A 22,867-nucleotide genomic window follows, 5' to 3' on the forward strand; every position below is an offset into this window, starting at 1 on the left:
CTACTCCATATTAGTTTAGACGCAAGTTATTCTAACTCGTATGAGCATGGGTATATATATATATATATATATATATATATATATATATATATATATATATATATATATATATATATATATATATATATATATATAAGTCTAGATAAAAGAAACTCTCTATCGTTCGATAGTTAGAGGAAGACAGACAAAAGAAATGGATGGACGAAAAAAAATCTGAAATTTTGTCTCTTTATTATTAGGTATAGTTATATATAATTAGGTAATAGAGATATCGATATAGATTTGATAGCTTTTTTTTTCTCCCGTTGCAAACACGGGTATTCTTGCTAGTCAATATAATAAATGAAATAGAAAAATTTAGAGACATATAATAGAGAAACTACATTTTATTCTTAAAATATTCATGACTACAATATAAAGGTTTCACATGTAATAGCGCGATCCACATGGAAAAACTGACTAAGATTAGAATTAGTTCCAAGAATAGAGTAACAACAGCGGCAATGATGGTGAATTATTTCTTCAAAGCATGTGTCATCAGCTCTAGTTGATGATCCCCGGGGGTGTGGGGCGGGAGGTCCCGGCCGCTCGGGTGGTTCCCCACGTTGGAGACGGCGGTCCCACCCGCGGGGTCCTGGACCCGCTGATTTCTTCATGGCCATCGTTCGGTGTCGGACGCCGGCCGATCGGGTCGTCGTTGCACGGCGCTCGCCGGTAGTACGACCCTGACGCCATTAGCAGCCTCCTCGGAACTGCAAGGAACGATGTTGCGAATTACGATTCAAATTCCTTGCTAGTTAATCAACCTCCCGTAATGACATGTGCAGATTAGCATTCGCTGGCTTACTAATTAAGCAACTTTCCAGAAATAATGACAGTTCGGTTCCTATAATGACGTAAAAGATGCAAGTGTAGCGCGTATAACAAACTAGCAATAGCTATAGTAGTACTCATCATATAGTAGTTATAGATAGATGCAGGCGATATAATCATGAGTTCAAACGGGGAACTTGTACGTACTGCAGTTGGAGGGAGAGGCGGCCGCCGAGCAGCTCATCATGAGGACGAGAGCCGCGAGCAGCAGAGCTTGAGCCTTGGCCCTCCCTTCGCCCATCCTCAATCTCAAACGCAACGAGCTGTTCTTTTTTTCTGCTTCGTCGTCTTGTCAGTGCGATCATATGGTGGGAGCTACAGATTGATCATGAGGGTCCATTATATAAGTGCACGGGACAAGCTAAAAGTCAACCACTGGCTTGCGTTAGGCTGGCCCTCTTTTTGGGAGCTTCTGACAGCCACGGCTAATATTCCGCTCTTGCCTTTCAAATTGTAAGTTAATTTTCCTCGCAAAAAAATTGTAAGTTATTTTATTTATTTTACCCTAAATTAAATTTTGGTCAAGTTTATAGAAAAATATATTTACATCTATATGTTATTATATCAAAAAAAATATTTTACAGTGTTGCGGATATTCCAACCATGATCATATGAGCAACGTAAGTTATATGCGTTAATAATTACCTCAATAATTACTCTATCTGTTCTATACATTGATTTTATAATGTATTTCGACATAATGTATATCTAAGTATATAATAAAAAATATGTATCTAAAAAATCAAAACGTCTATACCCTCCATTCAAATTATAAGACATTTTGATTTTTTTAGATACATATTTTTTATTATATACTTAGATGTACATTATGTCGAAATACACAATAATGTATGTATATATATATAGCTCTTCAATTGTGTGCACTATGTATCTAGGCTACAGTGTTATATTTACATAGCAAATATGCATGTGTGTTGAACGCAGTTTTTTTGTCCTCAAGGGCATATGCTTCCACTCTCCACCAGTGGATTCGCATTGAGAAGTTTGCAAACACACATCTCAATGCGAATCCAGTGGTAGAGAGAGTGGGAGCATATGCCCTTGAGGGCAAAAATAACTTTCCCATGTGTGTTGCAATGTGACATAAATTTATTGCATGATACTTGTATCAATGATAATGAGCTAACTAGAATTTAATTAGATTTTTGACCCAAATCTTAAATCAAATAAAATTCCAAGACACGCAATAAGTATTAGTACAATAAATAATTAATCTTGTACGGGAGAGTTAATAACGGTGCCATAAATATAAATAGCACATGTTCTCTGCGCCCATTCCAATCGATGATGTGCACAACTTGCTAGTACCATCAAGATGGTTTACTTCAGTGATAGACATTGACCTCGAACGAGCTGCAGATCGAGTGTTCGATCATTAGCTGGCGGCAGTTGTTTTGCCACCCCCAGTCCCCCACAACACAAGGAACGACTAATAAACTCTAGTGTTCACGACTAATATATCGTGTTTCTATTGAGAGCAAGTATAATAAACTATGTCAACTTGTCTAATAGTCAACTCAGGGGGTGTTTAGTTCAAAAAAAAACAAAATGCAATATGCCAACTATGGAATGCTAAAATTTTCAGGATCATATTTAGTTCCATAAAAAAATGTAGAATTTATTGTCCTCATGAGGGCCTTTTGAGGCTTTTTTGGTCTCTTGAGACAAAAATCTAAAATAGAAAATAACTACCTTTTTGTTAAAATTTTTACATGGTGTTTAGTTCTATTTTGCAAAATGCTAAACTAAAACCCAAAATTTCTCAATAAAATTTTAGATGCAAGAAAGAGAAACAAGAGAGAACATGCTAGTCAACGCATAACTGGCTGCTCATGACCTCCAGGTTGACGCAAGGGTAGGCTACATCAATTAATGGTAGGAGAACATCGGGAGAGAGAGAGAGAGGGGGGGGGGACAGAGAAGACAAAATAGGTAGTGGTATGTCCCACACATTTTTTCTTTCAAAATTTACGAAGAGCCTTGTTATTGTACGAATACCTGTAGAAGTAGTCTACACATCAGCTATTAGACAAATTTGTGAAGAACCTTGGTCACACGATGAGTTTATAAATTTACGGACCCTAAGCTGACAACCAAACACCTAAAGTTGAGCATGCAGCCCGCGGACCGAAGGCACGACCTAAAGCACGGTCATTTGACTCGGCACAAGCACGGCACGGCCCGATCCTAACCAGGCCCGGGCCGGCCCGAAGCACGTAATGGGCCGTGCTTGGGCCGACCCCTCGGCCCGCCGAGCGGCACGGCACGGCCCACTTTTAACAGCAGGCACGGTGTCGGCCCGGTATCAGAAAATTTGTGAAACTTGAAGTATCGTTATGTGACTTGTCAAACTTGTAATTTTTTACAAGTGAAATATGATCTTTGAGTATATTGTGTTACGTGAATTGTGAAATATTAATGTCTACGAATTAAATGTGATTTACTTATCTTTGTTAAATTCTATATTAAATTTGGTCTTTTTCATATAACGGGCCATAGGCCAGCCCAAAGCACTATTGGGCCTCGTGCTTTTCGGGCCGGTACGACACGAAAATCGGCCCATGGATAATTGGAGGATTGATCCGACGACCGTATGGTGTTGTGCACGTGCAAGAGAAGAGAGAGAGGGAGCATGGTGTTGTGCACGTGCAAGAGAAGAGAGAGAGAGGGAGCGCGCGGGGGGGCTAGAACACGTGATGCAGGATGGGGGCTGTCATGTTGGGCCAACCAGAATAGGATCTGAGAGAGGAATATGGGTGTCCACCCAAATATGAGGTCTGGAGTAGGGGCAGACCAGAGGCAGTAATATTTTTAGCCTGAGCATCCATATTTAGCTATTAGGGCTTAAGTAGGGACCCTACTGGAGTTGCTCTTACCAAGTACCGGGTATTATTTCACCTCATTCCACATATGTTAAGATGGATTATGATAGAAAATTAACTAATTTATGAATTCAACAAATGTTAGATTGAGTTTTCAAGTTAAAGTCCAATCAATGAATGCTCCAGGGTTGCAAATAATTCGATATACATCAGGAATCTTAATGTCACTGTCATAGTACACTATATACCATCTGATGTAATTTGCTTAGAACAAATCTTTTCTGACATGGCATAATACACCATAGGATACAAATACAATGCGACTGGGTCATCTTGCATACTAGCTTAAATTGGTTCAGACTAGGTATCATGCCTCACCATACTAAACATGGACAACCAAGATCCACAGGTTGGTCAAAAAAAATGCATTAGAACTCAGTACAATATATACATACATGCTATTCTTGCATTCCTATGAACAAAATTTTGGGCTCAGCCTCTACTGGTCATCAATTACATATGCTTTATCCAACTTCTTCTCTAGTGACAAAGGGGCGGAGAAATTTAATGGCGAGAACATGTCGTCATATTTGGATTTGGGGGCAGGCTTGAACTCGTAAGGGCCAACCTTGGTTCCCCAAACCTGAGCAAGTGAGCACATTGTCAAGATTCTCTTTCACACAATCTTGGCAGAACAACTGGAACACTAGCAGGTGAAGATATATGAAAATAACCTGGTTCCCTTCATCGTCAAAACCTTTGTCCCAGATATGTACTTCACCGTTTTTGTGGATGGACAAATCCGATGTACAATATGATGCACCATTCTATAAAATGTCAATGTTGAGATGGGAACAAGCGAAACATTGCGGACAAGAATTACCACTAGTGAGCTCTGATGTAGATTAAATTAAAAAGATGTCTGCAAATTATTCAGTCAGAAAGAGAACTGAATATGCTGAATTGCTAATTGAGAGGAGAGGAATTAGCTCACCCAGTTGTTGGGAAAACCTTCAGGTGGGGTAGATCCTTCATATAAGCAACGTTTTCCACGGCCACACCGTGACAAGTGTATGGTGGTCAGATGCTCTGCGATATCCTGAACACCAAAGTTAAACCTAAATACTAGAGCGATATATAAGATATTTAGGGTAACATTACACAGTGCCTTGTGTGAATAAAACGAACATCACAAGTTGTATAAAGCTTGAGCTAGGAATGAACTATGCAAAGCTGTATCAGTCAACACATGACTACATATGGAGTTACAGTGTAGATGTGAATACAGCTTACAGAATGTGTTAAAACTAAGTGGTTATGTCGCATAAAAAATGGGAGACCATGCTCTTTTCATTCAGGAACTAGGTACTCATCAGTCATCCTAGTATTACACTGAGTGAAGCACATAATGGCCTGAATATAGGTCAGGAGTAGCACAACAGCATTGAAGTTCATATTCAAAACACCAAAGGCTGCAAAGGAATATTAAAAGTAAAAATGGTGATCCATGGCTTATAAATCAATCATATTGAAAACCCATTGAACTACCCTACATCATCTTTGGTCTGCTGACAGATGTGATCCCTCCCTTGCAGTGGCGAAGCCAGGCTAGAAGACCATCGGGGTCTTGGCTGAAGCAAGGCGGGGTCATAAGAGCAAATAACAATCATGTAGATTGATTCTCTCTTTGTTTTTCAAAATTCATCGGGGTCAGCAGACCCCAATGGCAAGCCGTAGCTTCGCCCCTGCTCCCTTGATAATACAAATAACAGCATTTCTATTTCCTGTGGATTCATTCATTCATTCATTCATTCATTGGCAACTCTACCTGGTCCATAATTCCTTTTAAACACATTAATATGCACAGGGTGTCTAAGAATAATCATTAAGCTGATAATACCTTATTGTTGTAAAATATTTCCATCATTTCATTTGCAGCTGTCCCTCAAGAGTTTAGTCACCAACAGTCATGAGTAAATGAAGGGGGAAAATTCACAAGCAAACATTCTGAAAAGTAAGATTGTGTTCGGACATGACATACCGCAATTACTTCTTCTGGCTGTGGCCTCTGATCCTTTTGACGGTCACAGAAATTCTTGTACTCTTCAGCATCCCTAATTGCATATGAACTCAACTGTCCATTGAAAAAGAAATTAAAATGTTTTTTAGTCAGCTTTTCCTACAAAGTTGTTCTAAAATATTATAATCTTTCAGTTTTCCTAAAAGCAGGAACATCGATGAGAAGTTGCATTACTTCAACCAAAATTTTAATGCCACAGCCATTGTAGACACCAGAAAACAAAAGGTAATGATTCTAGATATTAATAAACTCACTAAATGTTATTAATGCCACAACAACAACAAAATTGTCAGAACAATCAAATAAAAGCAGCACTGTAGAAAATACCATGTACTCTAAATAGACCATTTTATGCTCCCACTATGGACAAGCTTTTTGAGTAATCATTAAGTATACCTAACCACGTGTATTGAACATGAGAACTGCAACTGTGGGAATGGCCTTAAATAACATCATGTTTTGGAACCAGATGCATATTTTCCTGGTTTATAGTTAAATAGGAATAGGATATACCATTTGCTCAAATAGTCTCTCTTTTTTTGACAAAAGTCACAAGTAGAGGAGAATGAACTGAATGCTACTGGTAAATTCTGATAAATATTAGTAAAGATGCATTAGTTTGTTCAGTATATCAACTTCACGACATTGCATATCTCAGAGGAAGAGGAACTATGTTAGATTTGAGCTCACCTCAACATCGCATTTCATCTCCTTCGGACAGGGCTTTACCATGTAGAATCTCTGGAGGGACCAGAACGTATCATTATTTGCATATATGTAGAGCACATAAGATATTGGAAATATAGAATGGACACAGAAGAACAGAAATCCAAATTTAATCTGAATACTATCCTATCAACAGGCATATGAAGCCTTTCTTGCAGAATAATGGAACCATATTCTCAATACTCCAAACTAATGGCATCATCAGATCATTACAGTGGCCAAACAAAAGCATTACACATCGCAAGAATATATAATGCAAAATGGCAAAGAAATGTTTCATCTGGTTAGGTTAACCAGGAAGAAAGGATTTAAAAATAAAAGGAAATAGTTACATGGGTGTACTGGAAGTTCATCAAAATAATGTACGAGTAAAATAAAGCATTTGAGCAGAAGATTCTTATTATATATCATCTTGTTTAGACTATATTGACTAGCATAACATTATATAACTCAGGACTTATAGAAAATAATATCCTACATATGAATTGGTAAGTGCAAAAAGGAGATATGTTGGAGTGACATATAGTTTATAGAGTTACTTACTTGTCTAAAAGGCTTTTCTGGAGATCTCCAAAATGCCTGGAAAGGAAACCATGGAATTGAGATACCAAAAAGGGGCACTGTAATAACGAAGAAAGGGAAGAGATAATTATCATACATGCTCAAAGTAAAGCACCCTTGAACCATCCACCGTCTCGGTTGCAGGACATGTGAGCATTCTGAAAATAAAAGAAGGCTGAATTGCAACGCAGGACATTATGTCACTACAAACACGTCAGCACATGCTTCAAAAATACTTGTCTCATGCATGGAAAAAGTGAGTTGAAAAGGATTTAAAAAAAAGAACAGCAATGTACATGATTATGGGTGTGTAAACAATTTTTGCATCTTAAGTGCAGATAAACAGCAATTTTTCTGCATAATTAATGCTTATCACTTCTATGGTTCTACCAAATTACTTACATCCAAGCAAAATATTCATAATGAGTCAATGATAACAGCAGACTAGAAAGAGCAATCAAGGATACAGTTAAAGAAATCCATAACAGGTCAGTGTAACCATTCAGTCACTGATCCATGGATCGATCAAAAGAACCTTGTCCAAGGTTGAAAACACTAGATCAAAATTATGAATTCTACAATAAAAAAAGCTCCTTTTAAAGGATATATAGTTTCATAAACAATTTGCTCAAGGTTGAAAACATGAAATACAATACAAGACATGGCATTTTCACATCCAACAAAAGTACAAAAGGTTTGTTAAACATCAATGATTTATCAAGTTCCATCGTTTGTGCAGCCCCCACTGCATATTTGCTAGACGATTCTGTATGGCGCTTTAATTCGGCTGGCACAGACAACAGCTAGACAGTACACAAGTAAATCATTTAAAAAGAATGGCTGTCCTCAATCGACTATTATATCAATATAGATATTACAAGATGATCCCAGAGCATCAAAACCCAACAAAGAAGAGATCAAATCAAAACAGTTAGTGTTCATACCAATGTGACAAGTATTGCATTTTCAAACCATTTTATAGATATCCAGCAAGTTGTAAAAAAAAAAAAAAAAACAGACCCGTAATCACCAAAGCTAAATTATCACAATTCACAAACCATGGTCAGCAACATTTATGGTTATCGACAATGCGAATTGCAGTGATCAACACAGAAAGTTTGCAGGGAATATTCAATTGATGTGCTTGTGCATATACCTCCCTCCCAAAACAAGCCTACGATTAGTTCATAGATCATAGGTACCACCAGAGTACCAGACCAGACCCAAGACAAAAAGCCTAATCAAATGGGCAGTGGAAACACTTATCCGAACAAAGAAAAACGAGTACAGTGCTTTTGTTAGAATAAATTCTGACCTCAAATTGAAGAAGTTGTCAGGATCCTTCCTCGCCTGCTCCCTCGAGAACTGTACATCAGGAAACGCATTAAGACACAAGCATTTCTTTCCTCTATCTACGTTCAGAAAAAAGACGCCACGCATCAGGATTTTTCTCGTCGCGGCACAAGAAAAAGGACGGAATTTTTCTGACGAATTCTTAATGCGGCCGCATCGGAATGCCCCGGGAACCAAACACTTCTCCAGGGAGGGTGGCGGGGTCACCTTTTCTCCGGAGAGCGCGTCGGCGACGGCTCGCGCGTGGTCCCAACGGGTGGTGGAGCGGCGCAGGCGGCGGAGCAGCAGGACGCCGCCGCCGACGACGAGCGCCTTCAGCACCGCGCCCCGCACCGCCCCTCCTCCGCCTCCTGTGTCTTCCTCGCCGGAGCCCATCGCTGGGGGTCCTTCCACGGCGGCCGCGCAAGGGCCTGGCCGACACGGCGACACGGGGCGGGGATTGACTGGGGAGTAGGGAGGAAATTAGCGGTTTTTGGAGGGGTCAAGAGTGACCAAATGGCGATGGTTTTTATGTGGACCACGCGAAAGCTTTCTTTTTTCCAAGTTTACTTCCACCTAAAAAACTAAAAATTTTCAAAATTTTCTGTCATATCGAATTTTTAGACGCATGCATGTGGTATTAAATATAGATAAAAATAAAAACTAATTGCACAGTTTGGTCGGAATTGACGAGATGAATTTTTTTAAGTCTAGTTAGTCCATGATACACAATAATTATCACAAACAAACAAAAGTGCTACAGTGTCGCAATTTTTTTTCCTAAATAAGGCCTTAATCAAGGCACGGAAGCTGTTAGTTCAGACTTCAGAGACAGCCTATTTTTTTTTAAAAAAAATTGACATTACGGCCTTGTTTAGTCAAAAAAATTTTACAAAAGATTTCAGCCCGTCACATTAAATCTTACGACGCATGCATGAATCATTAAATATAGATAAAAATAATAACTAATCGCATGCATAGATCATTAAATAAAAATAAAAATAATAACTAATTGCACAATGTGCCTGCAATTTGCGAGACGAATCTTTTGAACCTAATTAGTTTAACGAAAGTGTTACAGTATTTATTTTACAATATTTTTTAAATTAAACGAGGCCTCAACTTTCACAAAATTCTATTTTTTCTATTTAAACTTCAAATCAAATAAGACATGTTCCTCAACTTTTTAAACCGTTCATATGTTATAAGCAATTTTAGAGATGATTTTGTCTTTTTCTTTTTTATTTATTTTGGCTGAATCTTTAACAAATCATAGTAAATCACAAAAAATCATAAAATAGAAAATCTAACTTTATTGGACTCCACATGAGTAGTCTACACATGAAACATATAATATTATATACTTTAGTATAAAATTTTTATTGTGGTTTTAGATTTATATTTTTTTGTAATTAAATGAAATAATTCATAACTAGAGTTTCTATGGCCCAATTGTGATGAAATTTTTATGGTGGGTTAACTATTATATAATTAAACTACAACAAAAAATTTATACTCACTGGATCATGTATAACTTAGTTATAGAATTTATTTAGGTTTATACTTGTTAAATATAAATAAATTTATAACTAAGCTATGTATGATCAATGAGTATGAAATTTTTACTACAGATCAATCATAGACTAATTTGCACACCATAAAACTTTTATCACAATTGGAGCATAGAAACTACAACTATGAATTATTCTAATTAATTACAAAAAACAAAGATCTAAAGTCACAGCAAAAACTTTGTACGTAGGATCTCCTGGAAGTAAAAGAGGCCTAGAGGGAGGGTGAATAGGCCTATTAAAAAACGACTCAACACTCTATTAGAACAGAGGGCGGCACCGCCGGCCTACAAAGAAAAGGCCCACGGTGGTAAAACTTTGCAGGAAGAAAACTTAGATTAAAAAGGGTCCAATCCTGCAAAACAAAGGAAAGATCCGGTACGAAGACCGGATACCACAGAAAAGTCTCACACGACTAGATCGGGTTACCAAACCCTAGAAGAGTATAACCTTGAGTAATAATCTGCAAGAAGCACACAAGACTCAGAGATTTATCCCGTGGTTCAGCTCACCATAAAGGCTTGCCTAGATCCACGTTGTTGAGGAAGCCACAAAAGGCTTAGGCTTGCCACAAAGGCTTGCCCTACCCTCGTTCTCAAGTCAAGAGAGTAAACTCTTGAAGTGAGGGGAAATTTCTTAGCTGCAAATGTAAGGTTACAAACCTCCCAAGGCTGCCACACAGGTGGGCAAGCTCATGGGCGACGCCTAGCCGGCTAGGAGCAAGCTCCAAGAGTAATAAACCCTAAACCGCCGACCAAACGTGAACCAAATGCTCTCAGACTTTTGGAAACGATGGATCTACTCTCCAATCGAGTTTTGCTGCCTTTTCTCTCAAGGATTGATGGTTGGAATCAAAGATTGCTTGAGGGAAGAAGAGCAACAATGGAGGAGAGAGAGAGAGAGAGCTCTGGTCTGTCTGAGCAAGAGATAAGTCGTCTGAGGTCAGTGGTGACCGTTGTGAGGAGCGTCCAGAGGTATAAGCCTCCCCTAGGTCCCAACGGTCAGAAGAGGGCGGCACTGCCGCCCTGGCCAGAGCAGGTTAAAAAGGAGAACTGTTTTGCGTGCTGCTTTGGCTGAGAAAGAAGAAGTTGTTTTGAGAAGATGAGCACCTGGTTGCACAGTTGATCAACAATTCTAGAATTCCCCTTTATAGTACGGCTTTTCCTAAACTCAAGTAAAGAATGTAAAACGAAGTAACACATCCTTGAGTTTAAATCAGCTCCAATATGTTTTCAGAAAACCAGCAACCTGTACATCACTTCTATAGTTTGATCCCCTACTCATTAACTCGATAAAACTTGTTAGTCCTCTAATTTTGTTGTCATTAACACCAAAACCCACAATAGGGCTTGATTGCACTTACAATCTCCCCCTTTTTGGTGATTGATGACAACCTAATTAGAGCTTTCAACAATATAAACAAGAATTAAGATTTACAAGCTAGGTGTATAGGGGCCTCCCCCTGAAGATGTAAATGAGTTTTGAATCCTAAGAACTTGCTTTATGATGCAAGGTCTTACATCTTCAGGTAGAAGGGCCTCCCCCTACATCCATGCCTGCTGTGGAGTGATGTGCAAAGTGTCACAAGACAAGACGTGAAGCACAGACAGTTAAACAACAAAGTTGCTTGGCTGCTGAGGCATAGGGCGGCACTGCCGGCCTAGAAGGGCGGCACAGCCGGCCTATCACCCAACAGTCATAAAACAGACAGAAAAACACAGCAGAAACTAGAGAGGAGAAACAACACAGTGAACAATGAAACTGCTGGTCTTAAACACATGTCCATATCCAAAGCAAATAGTGAGATAAGGTAACGATAATACATAAAATAGAGTTTTGCAACTGTTCTCTCTCACAAGCTAAAAGACTACTTTCAAGAGATAAAACAAGAAGCGCAGCTAGATCTCGAGAAAAAAAAATTTGACCCCTCTAATTTTCTCCCCCTTTGGCGTCAAGCACCAAAAAGAGAAGAGAAAAGAAGAGAAATCACTCGTCGTCGCTGCTGGAGTCAACTCTAGCCCGTCCCTGAACGTGAGTGGTCGAGGTGAAGCGTCCTAAACGGCAAGGTGGAGCTGACGAAGAGGGCCCAGCTGCCTCTGAAGGGTCACGAGGGCGACGAGAGTAGACACGTAGCAAGGTCGCCTGAACCTGTGGATCTTCCTTTGCTGCCCGGATCCCCTCATCATCACTATCATCACCATCAGGCTGCTCAAAGTGCTGCTCCTGTGTATCTCCATGGGGCTGCTCATCCTCAGAAGATGTGTCTGACAGACTGGGTAGGTTAGGGAATTGAGGAGGAGGCCTAACCGGTGCAAGAGGGGGAAGACCAGCCAACTCCCTAGCTTCCCTAACTGCCTCTCTGTTCTCCAAACGATCCTCATAAGCAGTGTTTGCAGCATAGGTGCATGTAGCAAAAATAGCCTTAATCCATTCACTCATCTTCCCCAGCTTCTTGCTCTTCTTTTTCTTGCCACTCCTAGAGGACTCAGGAACATCTCTGTGAGCAAAGGAAGTCTCTCTAGTGGGTGAACCAGCTGCTGCCCCGCTGCTACCCTTACCCCCATGTGTCTTCTTTATGTTGTATACACCATGAAAGCAGTCCTTGGGGAATCTCTGTCCGGAAACCCTCTCAATCATGAACATCAGGTAAGGTGCATATGGCAGCGACCTTCTTCCATCATCCATGGCATAGGCTAACTCAACCCAAATAAATCTCCCTACATTGAATCTCTCACCATCTGGGAATCTAGACAACACATTAGTGATATATCCATTTAGATCAGTTGCATTGTCCTTAGGATTGAGAGTGATTCTAAACAAGTTGTTCATGGTATAGTAAATGGCCTTTAACCCTATCCTTCTCCCATCAGCCTTGCTAGGATCTTCCCACATAAAACTCACCTCATGTGGTTCAAGACGACGCACATCATGGATCCTACTGAAAGATCTATGAATCTGTCCGAAACCAAGAATACGACAAAAAGTGACAAAATCAATGTGATAATGCCTACCATCTGTCATCCAGTGAATCTCGTCCTCATCCTTGTTCCAAAAATATGTGGCATGAAACTGTGCAAGGATCTCTCTGTTCCAATCATACCTGAAACTCTTGATATCAGTCAACTGGAATCTGTCATAGGTCTTTATGGCAGCAACAAACTCATTTCTATCTTGCAACTCATTGAAATCAACATATTGCATTTTGCATATTTTGCCCCTAGGTTTTGTCATGATGGCTGTGGCATAGAAGTTGGAGTGGAAGACATTCCAAAATCTGTAATCAACCCCCAAAAGCTTATCTGCAGCATCAGGATCAATCTCTCTGGCATCACCATTAGCCTTCCAACTCCTCCCATAGTCAACCACTGTATGTCTCACATTGTTGTGAGGCTCTCTGAGAACAAACTCCTCCTCATTGTCCCTCATATAGCTGTCATCAAACTCCGTGAGGTGATTTGGTGTGCCATGCATAATTGGGATGGTGTATCCAATCCTTTGATTCATTTCCTCCTCATCCACATATTGATCATGTGCTGCTCTATCAGTGGCTCGAGGTGCTGCACCACTGCCTCCAGCTGTCCTCCCCGTGCCTCTGCGAGCCAATTGCTTTGTCCACACTTTCCTCTTTCCTCTAGCATCATCTCCTCCTCGATCCATCTAGGCAAAGAAGTAATAGGACTGGATAAGAAACTGTTTAAGTATGTTGTAAAGATGGCTGCAATAGGTTTTAATTAGAAGAAGAAAAATGGATATGAAGTAAGAAGCCAACTATTTTGAATCAGCTTGGAAGGGGCGGCACTGCCGCCCTCAGTGGCTTCACTACTTCATGTCAAATCTTTCTCATTCTAATTAAATCCTTGTTTCAACAACCTCTACTACACATCACAATTTCAGAAAAAAAGTTCTATCCAACAATAAGTGAAACCCTAACTAGAGATTTGGTAGGGTAAGTATGAGAGATTTTGTGAAATACTTTGTAAGAATAAATCCAATTCATTTAAGAGTCCTTTGCCATAGAGAACTCAAGCCAGCAGGTTCAATCTGCTAGGGGCGGCACTGCCGCCCTACCCGAGATCCCCCTAACAGTGAACTTCCAAATCAACTCGATTTATTCACACAAACCATTCCCAAAACCTTCATGCTCACCCTAGAAACTCAAATCCCTAGTCAGAGCACCACATTCCATGGATTGAAGGAGTTAGGGTTAGGCTTTTACCTTATGCGTTGAGTGAAGAGGAAAGAAGAGCAATGCCCAAAGCTTGAGTGGGGGGGAAGTCACCAGCAACGAGAGGAGAGGCTGGGAACTCGCCAAGAGCCGTGGAGATCACGGCTATGAGCACTTGCACCTTGCCCTAACCCTAGAGGAGAGGAGAGGAAGAAGGGAGGTGTTGTGCGCGACTGAGAGAGAAAGGAAAGAAGAGAGGCAGAGCTAGAGAGAAAAGAGGTAGAGGGAGATGGGCCCCGCGCCTCTGCCAAATTGGACCCGAATCCGCTGTGGATTCAAAGGGCGGCACTGCCGGCCTTAATAGGCGGCACTGCCGCCCTGCCCAACTTGCAGGGTTACACCTAAAACCTTTTCCTATTCTTTACTTTAGATAAGGACATGATAATCTCTAAATATTATGATCAGCAAACAATCAACAATACATACTATGATCATAATACTAAGAGACATTTTATAAACATTTTGAAAGACTTGTGAATCAATTTTTCAAGATTTTGCCTATGTCGCTAGGTTGACAAACACATGTGTGTTGGATTTCAAGTCACGGTACAAGAATCAAGGATATTTAATTCACTACGCAGCTCACAAAACCTTGACTCATCGAGGGGTTTATTGAAGATATCGGCTAGTTGCTTTTCGGTGCTCACATGGCGAATTTTGATATCTCCTTTAGCTTCGTGGTCTCTCAAGAAATGATGTCGGATGTCTATGTGTTTAGTTCTTGAGTGGCTTACGGGATTGTTTGCAAGCTTTATGGCGCTTTCATTGTCACACAATAATGGGATTTTGGTGAAGTGACATCCGAAATCTTTAAGGGTTTGCTTCATCCAGTAGTTGAGCACAGCATGCACCGGCTGCAACATACTCGGCCTCCGCAGTGGAAAGGGCTACACAATTTTGCTTCTTAGAGCTCTAAGACACTAAGGACCGTCCAAGGAATTGACATGTCCCCGATGTGCTTTTTCTATCTACTTTGCAACCGGCGTAATCGGAGTCCGAATAGCCAAGTAGATTGAACTTGGAACCCTTAGGATACCACAAGCCAAGGTTTGGTGTGTGAACTAGATATCGTAAAATTCTCTTAACAGCCACTAAGTGACACTCTTTCGGGATGGCTTGAAATCTAGCACACATGCACACACTAAGCATTATGTCCGGCCTAGATGCACATAAGTAAAGAAGAGAGCCAATCATGGAACGATATACCTTGATATCCACGGCTGTCTCTTCTTCATTTAGATCAAGATGTCCATTAGTTGGCATGGGAGTTTTGATAGGCTTTGCATTCACCATGTCGAACTTCTTGAGCATATCATGAGTGTACTTGGTTTGACTTATGAAACTTCCTTCCTTCACTTGTTTGATTTGAAACCCAAGGAAGAACTTCAATTCACCCATCATGGACATCTCAAACCTTTTCGTCATGGTCCTACTAAATTCTTCAACATACAAATGATTAGTACTACCAAATATTATGTCGTCGACATATATTTGGCACACAAATATATCATTACGAACTTTATGAGTGAAGAGTGTAGGATCGGCTTTCCCTATGTCAAAGCCTTGTTTAAGCAAGAATTCCTTAAGGCATTCATACCATGCTCTTGGTGCTTGTTTCAGCCCATAGAGCGCCTTTTGGAGTTTGAACACATGGTTTGGAAACTTGGGGTCTTCAAATCCCGGTGGCTGCTCAACGTAGACCAATTCTTGTATTGGACCATTGAGGAATGCACTCTTGACATCCATTTGATATAACTTGAAGTCATGATGGGCAGCAAAGGCTAAGAGGATCCGAATTGCCTCAAGCCTTGCTACCGGTGCATATGTTTCTTCAAAATCCAATCCCTCTACTTGAGTAAATCCTTGAGCTACCAATCTTGTCTTGTTTCTTGTCACCACACCATGTTCATATTGCTTGTTGCGAAAGACCCATTTTGTTCCAATAACATTGGTATTTGGCCTTTCAACCAAGGTCCATACTTGATTTCTCTCAAAGTTGTTAAGCTCTTCTTGCATTGCCATGACCCAATCTGGATCTTCAAGTGCTTGTTCTACCTTGAGTGGTTCCAAAGAGGAGACAAACGAGTAAAATTGACAAAAGTTAACCAAATGAGATCTGGTTGTTACCCCTTTTCGAATGCTTCCAAGAATGTTGTCGATGGGATGATCTCATTGTATAGTTTGTCGAAGTCTTGGATACTCATCAAGCTTTGTCTGCTCCTCTGAATCTTCAGCTTCTTCTTGTTCAAAAATGGGCTCTAGGTTGATTCCTTCAACTTGTGATGTAGGAGCAAGAGGGTCTGCTGCTGAGGTGGAGGGGGCGGCACTGCCGCCCTTAGGTGCGGCACTGCCGCCCTGCTGATTTCCAGCAGGTGTGTGTTGCACATTCTTGTCGAGTACGTCAGCGGAAATTTGTGCAGCAACAGCTGGTGGATCCTCCTCTTCTGAAACTTGTCCTTCCAGTGGCCTAATGTCACCGATGGACATTTGCTTGATTGCCTTACAAGGTGGATCTTCCTTTCCTACAACACTTAGATCAACTTGCTCCACTTGAGAGCCATTAGATTCATCAAATGTCACATCTATCGACACTTCAACTCTACCTAGAGTTTTGTTGAAGACTCGATAGGCGTGCTCATTTGATCCATAGCCAAGAAGAAAACCTTCATCTACTTTAGGTGCAAACTTAGAGGTTTTGGGTCTTTTGTTTAGTATGAAGCACTTACACCCAAACACTCTAAAGTAAGACACCTTGGGTTTGTTACTGGTGAGAAGCTCATATGAAGTCTTCTTGAGTTTCTTGTGTAGATAGAGGCGATTGATGGCATGACAAGCGGTGTTAATGGCCTCACACCAAAATATATCCAACATCTTGTATTCATCAAGCATAGTTCTTGCCATGTCGATAAGTGTTCTATTCTTCCTCTCTACCACACCATTTTGTTGTGGGGTGTACGCGGTTGAAAATTCATGTTTGATGCCTTCATCATCAAGAAACTCTTCAACTTGAGTGTTTTTGAATTCGGTCCCATTGTCACTTCTTACTTTCTTGATAGGAAGACCAAATTCCTTTTGTGCTCGTCTGACGAAGGTTTTCACCTTGTCTTGTACCTGACACTTATCATAGACAAAGAACACCCAAGTGAAACGTGAATAATCATCAATAATTACTAAACCATATTTGTTACCCCCAAAGCTTAGGTAGGCGACCGGTCCAAAGAGATCCATGTGTATCAACTCCAAGGGTTGAGTGGTAGTCATTATGCTTTTTGGTGGGTGAGGTACACCTACTTGTTTTCCGGCCTGGCAAGCGCTACAAATCCTGTCTTTTTCAAAACTAACATTTGTTAGTCCAAGGATGTGATGTCTTTCAAGAGTTTGGCCAAATTCCTCATCCCAACATGAGCTAGCCGGCGATGCCATAGCCAACCCATGCTGGATTTTGCCACTAAACAGGTCTCAATTTTGGTTTCACTCTTGCTGAAGTCAACAAGGTAAAGTTTATTTTTCAACCGACCCATAAAGACAATAGAGGCATCCTCCCTCTTGAAGACTTCCACACCCTTATCCGTAAAGAGACAATTGTATCCCATTTCACAAAGTTGAGAAACGGACAGCAAATTGTAACTCAACGAATCAACATGTAAAACATTTAAAATAGAATGATCAAGTGATATAGCTACTTTACCAAGACCTATCACTTCCCCTTTTGAGTTATCACCAAAAACAATGTTGTCATTGGAGTTTGTTGTTGGGGAATATGATGAAAACATACTCCTTTCTCCGGTCATATGATTTGTACAGCCACTATCAAGCACCCAACTTGATCCACCGGAGGAGTATGCCTGCAAAACAAGTTTAATTGCTAGTTTTAGGTCCCCAATCATTCTTGGGGCCTCTCATGTTAGTCACAAGAATCTTAGGAACCCAAATAGAGGTGTGAAGATAAATGTTTCTGTCTTTGCCAATAAACTTGGCAATCACTTCCCCTTTGCTATTGTTTTTCAACACAAAACTAGAGTTCAAGCTTTGTCGAAATATTTGTGCCTTGGGTTGGTACTTAAGCTTGCTTGGTGTGCCCCAGATTGAATCTCTTAGCTTCAAAATCTTTTTCTCTTGCTGAGACATATGCCTCTTGGACTTGCACTAGCATAGAAGGTATTGGTAGCCTTCCCTTTTCTGTGGGGGGCGGCACTGCCGCTCTTGGTTGGCAGTGCTGCTCGGGGCAGCCATGGTGTCACCTTCTGTGCAGGCTGTTCTGTACCCATTTTTCCTTTGCTAGTAAATTTCACACACTCATATCCATTTATTACCTTTCTTCCATTTGTCTTGGCCCCTTTCTTTAGACCAAGTCCATCCTTTATATAGGGGTGTCTTCCCTCCTTGTATTGTGCTTTCTTTGATGGATTCTCCTTGCCACTACTAACCTTGTTGCACTTCTCACTTATCACAACATTTAATCTTGAGATCTCTTTTCTCATTTCACATATGTTCATAAGGTTAGTAGCATAATTATTTTTGTCAATGTTATGGCAAGTTTCACATTTTGAACTAGTGGAGGAATTAGAGGTGCCTTTTGTATTAGAGGGCTGTGAGTTGCTCTCCAAAAGAAGATAATATTGCTTCTCAAGTTTGTTGTGCTTTTCCTTTAAGACACAATACTTATCGTTGAGTGCAATATTTGCCTTCTTTGTGAGAGCATGTTCTCTTTGTTCCTCGGTCAAAACCTTAGTCAAAGAGTCCACCTCACTTCTCTCCAACACAAGAGCTTCCTTACAAGCAATGTACATATTTTCTTGCTCAAGTAAGTCATCATCTCTTGTTGCTAGCTCAGCTCGCACACTCTCTAAATCCTCCAATAGTTTAGTGATGAATATTTTGGTCTTAGGATCTAACTTTCTTGTTATTTGAATGAATTCATCATTGTCACTAAGATCATCATCACTAGAGCTTTCACTAAGTTCACTACTTGATATATTACTAGGGATTAGAGAGGATTTGGATTTTGCTTTTACCTTCTCACCCTTTGCCATAAGACAAATGTGAGGGGTGATATGATCATCGTCATCGGACATGTTGGAGAAGAGCTTCGGTATTGAGGATGATCCTTGAATTCCCAAGGTTGCAACTTTCATACCCTCATCACTTGACTCTTTAGTTGAATCCCACTCATGTCCAATGTGTGCTTCTCCCAATTGCTTATTTTTCTTCTTGTATTCATACTTGCCTTCTCTAGTGTTGTCTCTCTTGTAATTATTCTCCTTCTTCTCATAAGGACACTTAGCAACAAAGTGATCGGTGCTGCCACAATTATAGCAAGTTCTCTTTTTCTTGTTTGGAAACTTTCTTTGGACAACATTATATCCATTTTGCTTCAGCCCCTTGTGATACTTCCTTATAAATAAGGCCATGTCATCAATTTTCTTGAAATCAGTCCCTTGTGTTTCTTCTTCTTCACTTGAAGATGAACTTGTGTCCTCTCTTGTTTCCACTTGTTTTGGTTCCTTGGATTGACTAGTTGATGCTTGCTTGTTGTCCTTGATCTTGTTTGAGCTTCCTTTCTTGCTTGATTTGTTGGCTTTGAGAGCAACTTCTTTAATCTTCATGCCATCAAGTTTTGCTTGTAGCTCACCGAGCTTCCTTCTTTCATTTGCTTCTTCTCTTTGCATGTCAAAAGTCAACAATCTTCCAAGCACATCATTTGGTGTGAAGTGCTCAAACTTTTTCTTATCCCTAATCAAGGTGACTACGGTCTCATTTCTTGGTGAGTATGCTTCCAACATGATTTTCACCACCTTGTGATCATCAAGCTCTTCACAACCATACCCTCTAATTTTGCCAACCAAGGTCATCAATCTATCAAACATCTCTTGAGTACCTTCTCCATCAATTATCACAAACCTATTTAGCTTAGCCATCAATAGGTCAATTTTGGCTCTTCTCACTTTGTCTACACCTTCATGTGCAAGATGCAAGGTTTCCCAAATCTGTTTTGCCACATCAACATTCATCACTCTATTGTACTCATTTCCATCTAGAGCACTAAGGAGAATGCTTGTGGCTTGTCCGTTGAGGTGGACAGCAGCTAGCTCTTCATTTGTTGGCTCTTCGGGGTTCTCCGGTGCTTGAAATCCACTACACACAATTTCCCAAAGACCGGGGTGAAGACCGATAAGATAAGCTTTCATCAAGTGCTTCCACTTGGCAAAGTTTGTCCCATCGAAATGAGGCAACTTCCTGGCAAGCACATTAATGAAAGACTTGCGGTCACGATTAGTCAGGTAAGAATAATTAAAGGATACGGCTGAATATTTCTTCTTGTTGCTGCTCTCCTTGTCTTTGTTTGCCTTTTTCTTGTTCTTCTCTTGTTCCTTGGAAACGTGATACGACGCATCATCATCACCATCTTCCGAGCTACTAGATAGCTCACTAGAAGAAGCATCATACGTCTTTCTTTCTTCTTGCTTTGTTCTTGCAGCCCTTCTTTTTGCTCTTTCTTCACGTATGCGCTTTCTTTATTCTTTTCTCTTCAGCTTCTCATCATGCTTTTGTTGTTCTTCTTTTGCTTTTCTCCTTGCTTCTCTTCTCGCTCTTCTTTCTTTCTTTCTTTCCGCATCGGTGGTCTTGTCATCTTTGAGGGTGGCATTGCTTGCTGTGGACAGTGACATCTCACTGCCGCTGCTTGCATCCTCGACAAGCACATCATCATCTTTTGGCTCTCGGGCGGATCTTGAACCTCTTCCACCTCCCATACTTCAGGCGGTGAAGCGTATCTGAAGTAACGAGGCTCTGATACCACTTGTAGGATCTCCTCGAAGTAAAAGAGGCCTAGAGGGGGGGTGAATAGGCCTATTAAAAAACGACTCAACACTCTATTAGAACAGAGGGCGGCACTGCCGGCCTTCTAGGGCGGCACTGCCGGACTACAAAGAAAAGGCCCACGGTGGTAAAACTTTGCAGGAAGAAAACTTAGATTAAGAAGGGTCCAATCCTGCAAAACAAAGGAAAGATCCAGTACGAAGACTGGATACCACAGAAAAGTCTCACACGACTAGATCGGGTTACCAAACCCTAGAAGAGTATAACCTTGAGTAATAATCTGCAAGAAGCACACAAGACTCAGAGATTTATCCCATGGTTCAGCTCACCACAAGGGCTTGCCTAGGTCCACGTTGTTGAGGAAGCCACAAAAGGCTTAGGCTTGCCACAAAGCCTTGCCCTACCCTCGTTCTCAAGTCAAGAGAGTAAACTCTTGAAGTGAGGGGTAATTTCTTAGCTGCAAATGTAAGTTTACAAACATCCCAAGGCTGCCACACAGGTGGGCAAGCTCATGGGCGACGCCTAGCCGGCTAGGAGCAAGCTCGAAGAGTAATAAACCCTAAAACCGCCGACCAAACGTGAACCAAATGCTCTTAGACTTTTGGAAACGATGGATCTACTCTCCAATCGAGTTTTGCTGCCTTTTCTCTCAACGATTGATGGTTGAAATCAAAGATTGCTTGAGGGAATAAGAGCAACAATGGAGGAGAGAGAGAGAGCTCTGGTCTGTCTGAGCAAGAGATAAGTCGTCTGAGGTCAGTGGTGACCGTTGTGAGGAGCGTCCAGAGGTATAAGCCTCCCCTGGGTCCCAACGGTCAGAAGAGGGCGGCACTGCCGCCCATGATGGGCGGCACTGCTGCCCTGGCCAGAGCAGGTTAAAAAGGAGAACTGTTTTGTGTGCTGCTTTGGCTGAGAAAGAGGAAGTTGTTTTGAGAAGATGAGCATCTGGTTGCACAGTTGATCAACAATTCTAGAATTCCCCTTAATAGTACGGCTTTTCCTAAACTCAAGTAAAGAATGTAAAACGGAGTAACACGTCCTTGAGTTTAAATCAGCTCAAACATGTTTTCAGAAAACCAGCAACATGTACATCACTTCAATAGTTTGATCCCCTGCTCATTAACTCGATAAAACTTGTTAGTCCTCTAATTTTGTTGTCATTAACACCAAAACCCACAATAGGGCTTGATTGTACTTACAAAAAGCATACCATATTATATATTTATTGTGTAGATCTACTTTTGTGAAGTCTAACAAAGTAGATTTCCTATTTTATAATTTACTTGATTTTTTAATGATTTAAAGATTTAGCCAAAATAAATAAAGATGAAAAAAACAAAACCGCCTTCAAAACTCCTTATTATAAGGCGAGGGAGGTAAGATTAACGATTTTAAAAGTTGAGGGAGATATTTTACCTAATTTTTTATTTTAGAGTTCACAGAGAAAAAAGGACTTTCGCAAAAATTAAGGAATGTAATGTGGATTTTTTTCCTAATGTTTTTAGGTGAAGAAAACCTAAATTAATGGAGAAGAAGCCCTTCTTAGTTTGGGCTTTTAGGCTGTTGGACCAGTATTAAGGACCAGGTCAGGTCGTACTCCACTGCCGACCAGTTGGACACGATCCCTTCGATAAGTCAGTTTCTCTTTTTTTTTTCTTTTTCCTTTTTTTCCTTTTCTCTGTTCTGTTTTATTGTTCTTTTTATTATTTTATTTTTATTTTATTTATTTTGTGCGTTTTCTCTTTTCTTTTTATCTCTTTTTATTTTTTTACACGTGGCTTTTGTTCTTCTTTCCACTTTTCTTGTTTTCTTTTTTTTGTTTATTTTTCTTTTGCCC

At 40.5% G+C, this 22,867-nt stretch overlaps 2 protein-coding genes across 3 annotated transcripts; both read right to left on the minus strand.

Moving 5' to 3' along the window:
* LOC110435150 lies at positions 379 to 1,398 on the minus strand. Its single transcript, XM_021460571.1, has 2 exons — positions 1,021 to 1,398; positions 379 to 752 (listed from the first exon to the last, which is right to left on the minus strand). The coding sequence occupies exons 1-2, from the start codon at positions 1,112 to 1,114 to the stop codon at positions 544 to 546; spliced, it is 303 nt and encodes a 100-aa protein (XP_021316246.1). The 5' UTR covers positions 1,115 to 1,398; the 3' UTR covers positions 379 to 543.
* LOC8059625 (chromophore lyase CRL, chloroplastic) lies at positions 3,915 to 8,912 on the minus strand. Of its 2 annotated transcripts, none has more exons than XM_002453885.2 (9): positions 8,644 to 8,912; positions 8,399 to 8,448; positions 7,181 to 7,241; positions 7,066 to 7,101; positions 6,487 to 6,537; positions 5,758 to 5,850; positions 4,711 to 4,815; positions 4,451 to 4,543; positions 3,915 to 4,359 (listed from the first exon to the last, which is right to left on the minus strand). In XM_002453885.2, the coding sequence occupies exons 1-9, from the start codon at positions 8,809 to 8,811 to the stop codon at positions 4,216 to 4,218; spliced, it is 801 nt and encodes a 266-aa protein (XP_002453930.1). In that variant the 5' UTR covers positions 8,812 to 8,912; the 3' UTR covers positions 3,915 to 4,215. The 2 variants fall into 2 exon arrangements, with proteins under 2 accessions (XP_002453930.1, XP_021316279.1); XM_021460604.1 differs by having other exon boundaries at positions 7,181 to 7,286; positions 8,644 to 8,911.

Source organism: Sorghum bicolor, chromosome 4, assembly GCF_000003195.3.
Source record: "Sorghum bicolor cultivar BTx623 chromosome 4, Sorghum_bicolor_NCBIv3, whole genome shotgun sequence".
Taxonomy (NCBI): Eukaryota; Viridiplantae; Streptophyta; class Magnoliopsida; order Poales; family Poaceae; genus Sorghum; species Sorghum bicolor.

Excerpts from the sequence above, each read along its gene's own strand:
- LOC110435150 (XM_021460571.1), bottom strand. The coding sequence starts at position 1,114 with ATGGGCGAAGGGAGGGCCAAGGCTCAAGCTCTGCTGCTCGCGGCTCTC. Across the intron at positions 753-1,020 it reads CGCCTCTCCCTCCAACTGCA|TTCCGAGGAGGCTGCTAATG; the intron begins GTACGTACAAGT and ends CGTTCCTTGCAG.
- LOC8059625 (XM_021460604.1), bottom strand. The coding sequence starts at position 8,811 with ATGGGCTCCGGCGAGGAAGACACAGGAGGCGGAGGAGGGGCGGTGCGG. Across the intron at positions 7,287-8,398 it reads GACAACTTCTTCAATTTGAG|TGACATAATGTCCTGCGTTG; the intron begins GTCAGAATTTAT and ends ACGTGTTTGTAG. Across the intron at positions 4,544-4,710 it reads AAGGTTTTCCCAACAACTGG|AATGGTGCATCATATTGTAC; the intron begins GTGAGCTAATTC and ends GACATTTTATAG.